Source organism: Grammomys surdaster, unplaced genomic scaffold, assembly GCF_004785775.1.
Source record: "Grammomys surdaster isolate TR1022 unplaced genomic scaffold, NIH_TR_1.0 126198, whole genome shotgun sequence".
Classification (NCBI taxonomy): domain Eukaryota; kingdom Metazoa; phylum Chordata; class Mammalia; order Rodentia; family Muridae; genus Grammomys; species Grammomys surdaster.
The window spans coordinates 4,538,774-4,544,773 of record NW_021621003.1 but is presented as its reverse complement, the minus strand read 5'-3'; the positions used below and the strand labels follow the sequence as shown (position 1 = coordinate 4,544,773).

Genomic DNA, 6,000 nt, shown 5'->3' with positions numbered 1-6,000 from the left:
TCTCTCTCTCTCTCTCTCTCTCTCTCTCTCTCTCTCTCTCTCTCTCTCTCTCTCTCTCGGAGAAAGGTCTCTCTATGGAGTCCTAATTGCCTAGGAACTTGCTACGGAGACACGGAGACTACTGAGCTGGCTTTGAGGGCTGGTACCACCATGCCTGCCTAAACCTGTTATTTCTAATTAGAATTTTACTACCCTATGTGGATCCTTTAAAGACACCATATAACGTTGTTACAGCAGTTGAGATTTAGATCGTTCTCTTCTCTGTCTCTTTTACACACACACACACACACACACACACACACACACACACACACATAGGGAGAGAGGGTGGGAGAGAGAGATACAGACAGACAGAGAGAGAGACAGGGACAGAGAGAAACCTATGAAACCTTACTCATACAAATAAACTGTGTTCTTAAGCATAGTAAGTTTGAGCAGTTTGGAGAAGACTGAACTATTTGTTATATTTAATATTCAGAGAGAAAGCAGAAGTAGAGAGTTCGTATGAAAATGAATTTTGTCTTCACTATGACTGTAAGCAGGTGGTGTAGAGAGAACACAGACCTGCTGAGTACCTGCATAGGCTGCTGCAAGGGAGACGGACAGTGTGAGGACGGGAGCACCTCCCTTCTGTGTGCATGCTATCTTTCCTGAGAGCTTTCATGCACTAACAGTACTGACTAGTGTTGACAAAACTGTGTTTGCTATGTGAATTGCCAACTCTGCTTTGTCTAGTAGCAATGAAACTGTTTTATGACACAAGTTCTGTTCTTCAGATCCTATGAAGTAGGTGTGTGCAGTTCTAGTAGTAGTGGTGAGACCATTCCTTACCTTCAAATCACATTTTTTGTTGCACAAGAGTGAATTATTATTTCTCTAGTTATTAAAGTATTACCTGAAGCCACAGCTTTTGTAGAGAAATGTTTTCTCTACACTGGTGGTAAACCTTTAGCTTAAATCTGACATCAAAATAAGGAAATGCTTGAATCTACAGATCAAGAAACTGAGATACTATATTTAAAACTCAGAACATGGAACCTGCAAATTACAAAAGGGTCACAGAAATTCTGGATGTTCATCCTAACTGAGGAGACAAAAACCAAGGTAGAGTTACACTTCTCTTGTGACCAATGTATCTATACGTATGTTCAGAGAGATGACAGACAACAAAAAGCAGAAGCAGAGAGGAAAAGAAGAACAAAAGAGAAGAAACAGGGTCAAGGCCTGTGAACAGCGAGGAGCCCCATCCTGTGAATCACTTGTCAATACTGGGTGGGCTTCTTGGCTTCAGAGAGGTTTATGGGGTAAGAAAAATGGTTTCTCAAGTTGTACTTTAATTCATTAGGTTCGGCAGGGCTTGTCAAAAGCCTCCTAAATAAAGGCCAGCATGGATGAAGCAACCCTGAGCATCCACAGTCTAAGCTGCCTGTGCATCGTACTCACCAGAGTAGTTGATCCCACTGCCTGCAGCAAACGGAATAATAGAAGGAGGTTTAACTTTACCACACATTTTGAGGTTTATTCAATATTCAGACATATACTGAAAACATGGCAATCTTGGCTATTCTATAACGTTCTTAACAGTTGAAACATACTTACTTCTGAGTAAATAAGCTAAAGGGCAAAACTGCTTTAAATTAGAAACATATTTATCTACCAGAGATAATTAAAAGATAAAACAAAAACAATTCTGGCTTTTAAAATTCAGGAGATTATTAAGATACTGACAAAACTGCTTTTTTATATGACAGCAAGAGATGTTTTATAAGTTCTACTTTCTGTGATAACTCAAATTGCCCCAAATGACTAACTCTGAGTATAACATAAACAATTTGTCCCTACATGGTAAATCATGCTAGTACTGTACAATAAAGCATATGTACTAAGTAAAATCATCCAGAAATTCATAGCAGTTTTAAATTCTAGAATATAAAGTGGTTTTAAAAACAAACTTTAGAGCTGCAGGTATAGTCTGGGTAGAACGCTTGTCGAACATGCATAGCCTGACTGCTAGTACTTCCAAACAACATCATATTCAGTAAGCTCTCGCCCCATCCCCCAGTTACTATTACTAGAGTTACCAGCTGTATCAATTACTTATGTTTATATAACACACTAAATAACTGTATCAATTACTTACTTTCATAGAACATACCAAATGCATTAATTGGTCATCTTACCGTCTTTTCCATCTATGGATTTTGATACTTCAATATCAAAATTTTCTTGCATCTGCTGACCCCTAAAACAACTGAGATGTTCTTGCTCAATTAAATTACTTTCTTCTTCTTCTAGAGGTTGCCAAGTCCCATCAATAAACCACTGTCCACGCATTACTGGTATTTTATCAGCTTCTGAAAAGAGAGATCACAAGATCAGCCTCTCACAGGGAGGCATACTAGCTATTCCCCAAGCAGGCTTTTATGACAGAATATAATCATTTAAGGTAGAGAAAAGCAGAGTTCAAGCCAGGTGTACCTTCTCCGCTTGTTTCAGTCAGTGGCTCACTCTGGCCACTATTCCAGGTGTGACCCACCACACTTGCTAGAGGGTTTTTCAGTTATCAAGATTAAGTTCTACTAGACATTATGCTTAAGGTTCCTTTATCATTAGGAAGATAGAGCAACTGTCTATGTATGTGAGGTCCTGTGTAAGTCAGCTGTGGAGGTTAAGGGCTTTAATGCAAGGCTTGGTTGGTAGTTCATGCTTATCAGTGTAGCATTCTATCCATTGTGTCTAGAGACTGTGGACACAGTGCTTTTTTAGGTCATGTTGGAACATGTGTTTCCAGGTGGAACATAGGGAAAAACAATAAAGCAATTATATAAAGCAAATTCCTCGTCCATTTTAGAAAAAAAAAACACATTTTCCTAATAAAACACCATTACTAGAAGCCCAAGACTTTTCTTTATTATAAACAAACCACACTAATAGTCATCTTTTTTTTTTTTTTTTTTTTTTTTGGTTTTTCAAGACAGGGTTTCTCTGTGTAGCCCTGGCTGTCCTGGAACTCAGAAATCTGCCTGCCTCTGCCTCCCAAGTGCTGGGATTAAAGGTGTGCTCCACCACTGCCCGGCCACTAATAGTCATCTTGAATCCGAAAACTATTTATTAAAAAAAGCAAAAGCAGGGTGGCATTCACCATCGTATCAAAGTGCTTGCAGGGTAACACCAGGTCCTAGGGTTCAACTCTCAGTAACAGCAAAAAGTTATCAACAAAACAAACAGTAACTCCACAAAGCCAAAGATTAGTCAGAATGAAAGAAACATTACCTTCAAAGTGGAAGCAAGATGAAACAAATGAATGAACGAATACACACACACACACACACACACACACGCACACATTCATGAACACACATAGAAACATGCCTTAAGCTTTCTGCAATAGTCACATTGTCAGTCATTACAACCCAGCTGTAGGCTTTGAGGAATGCATTAATTTTGTGAGTATCATTAGTGTTTAAACTGATGACATGAACACTCCATGTCATACTTACATACAAGAAAGAAAATTTTCATGAGTGAGAACAGCCAGAGGTTGATAGGCGAGACAAGTGTAGTTACAGGAACCTTGATACGCTGATATGCCTGATATGTTGATAGGGCCACAGGTGTATGTTATCGGACAGTCAACTATCTCTTCTGCCAGAGGTATGGGGAATGGCTCCTTTTATCAGGTGGGAATCAGTTCCACAAATTCCTGAGAAATGCTGGCTTTTATCTAACCATGAGAAAGCCTTCCATAGTCTAGGTTGAGTTCATTTTTTGATTATTTGGACTGCCCTTTAAAGTTTGGGGAATTGGGAGCTTCCTTTGGACCTGACAATTAGAACTTAGAATGTTAGCATTCAAATATAAAAAGAAAACCTCTGTAATTATAAATTTCAATGAGGAATATTAATGTGAACTACTGATACCTTTTCTCTTAAAGGGGGCGGGGCACAAACAGTGCATGTGAGCAGCCCTAATCAGTTCTCCCAAAGGCCAAGAATGGCTGATTTCAGGCTTGGGCAGGAGATATGCCAGATGATGTGTTTCACTCTACCACACTTGTACTATGAGGCATTAAATTTTTTCTGTTACTCGCTTTGTTTCTTTGAGTTGAAATCTCTCTGTGTAGCCCTGGCTAGCCCAAGGCCTCGAACCTGGAGGATCCCTTTGCTTTGGAGTGCTAGGATTCCACCACCCTGGCTCCTATCCTGTGCTTCTTGGGATGCTCTTGTATTTTCTGTTCTCTCTACAGTGATGCTGGGCACTGAGAGTCTCACGATGTATTAGATGTACATGGTGAACACAGAGCCTCATCGAGCTATGACTTTTCACGCTGTAAGCACACTCTTATGCTTATTGGGGAGGATGCGGCTTGAATTTTACTTTTGCTATTGAGGCTGATACCCAAGTTTTTCTTCTCTCCATCTGGCTGTGGTATCTGCATATCCCTTTCACATCACTGGGCTCTGCATGTGTCTCAAACACAGCACAGAATTAAGCTTTGCAGATAAAGTCATGTGAAATTTTCTTTTGAATTGTTTATTGATATAATTAATATGTCTGGACCCAACTCTTTGTTCTTTTATAGTTATCATCTTTATTATTCAAACTTTCCTATGGAGCAGTTCCATGCCCACCTTCCCACCAATTAGGAAGACTAGGCAAGTGTGCAGATCTTTTTTTATTTAAAATTTACCATTTGGCCAGTCTATTTTAAATGGCATCTATGACCTCAAACTTATACTATTATAATATATGCAATAGGCTAATTATCTTATTCTATTTTAATTTTCTCTTTGTCTGGACATAACAACAATTATACTTATTTTCCCAGTACTGTTTTATTCTTGGATCTACAGTAAAATATAATTGTTTGTGGTATGTTGTTAGTATGTTCAATCTGTTCACCCAATATTGGAAGAGCAGGTTAGCCAGCTTAAGTCCTAAAGTTCCATCTCCATCTTCCTAGAACATGGGTCTAACTTTATTAGTAATGTGACTTTTTTCTCCCTTTACAGTTATCTTTAAAATCTAATGTCATAGGGCTGAATGAGAGCTGTCCTGGCTTCTCCTGGGTGAGTGTTCCAGCCTGTCCTCCACTGGCTACCTTCTAAAACTCTCCCTTCTTTCGCCACCCTACTTTCTAAGACCCTCCCTTGCTTCTCCATCCTACTTTCACACTCTTGGTTGTTTTCCTTTACATCAATGGCCCTTATTAGTTTGTTGTTTGGATTTACTCTCCCTTGGATAGCTTGTAGTTAATGTATTACCTTTCCTTAAACTTTGTCTTAGGTTTCTATGTTATGATAAAAACGACCAAAAGCAACTTGAGGAAGAAAGGGCTTATTTCATCTTATAGCTTACAGTTCAAGGGAACTCAGGGCAGGAACTGAAACAAAGCCATGAGTAACTGTGCCTATTATCTTCCCGCCATGGCTTGCTCAGCTTGAGTTTTTATACAACCTAGGGGAACAATGGCATTGCCCACAGTGACCTGGGCCCTCCCAAATCAATTATTAATCAAGAAAATGCCTTAGAGACTTGTCTACAGCCTAAACTGAAGGAGACATTTTCTCTATTAAGATCCCCTCTTCCCAGAAACATGAAGAGATGTTCAAGTTGACAAAACCAACCAGCACAAACTTGTTTACTAAACTTAATAAAATCTTGTTACATTTCTTCCTGGATTTGTTTTGTCTTAGCTTTTGAATGTGACTTTGAGTGACTCTCTTCCTTCTCCTTTCCCACTAGTCCCCCCCTCAACCAGTTTCTTCCTCTTCCTTTACCAATCCAAGGCCCGCACTGGTGCTGGGACATTTTCTCTCTGTGGATAATTTCCTTTGATGCTTTAAGTGGTCAAACTTATTTTTATTTACATTACTGACATTTTCATAAAGGAATACTGTATTTTCATTTGAACTGTATCTTCTCCCTCTTCAACTCTTGTCAAATTGAGGATTCCTTGTATCATTGTTAAACACACACACACACACACACACACACACA

General features: G+C 39.2%; 1 protein-coding gene across 5 annotated transcripts in view; it reads right to left on the bottom strand.

Moving 5' to 3' along the window:
• Nucleotides 1-6,000, bottom strand: part of Ddhd1 (DDHD domain containing 1) — a 67,419-nt gene that overhangs the window by 38,766 nt on the left and 22,653 nt on the right. For all 5 annotated transcript variants that reach the window (XM_028758416.1, XM_028758418.1, XM_028758420.1 and 2 more), the window contains exon 2: nt 2,181-2,354. In XM_028758416.1, coding sequence (XP_028614249.1) covers nt 2,181-2,354 — 174 coding nt within the window. The remainder of the gene's footprint in view (nt 1-2,180; nt 2,355-6,000) is intronic.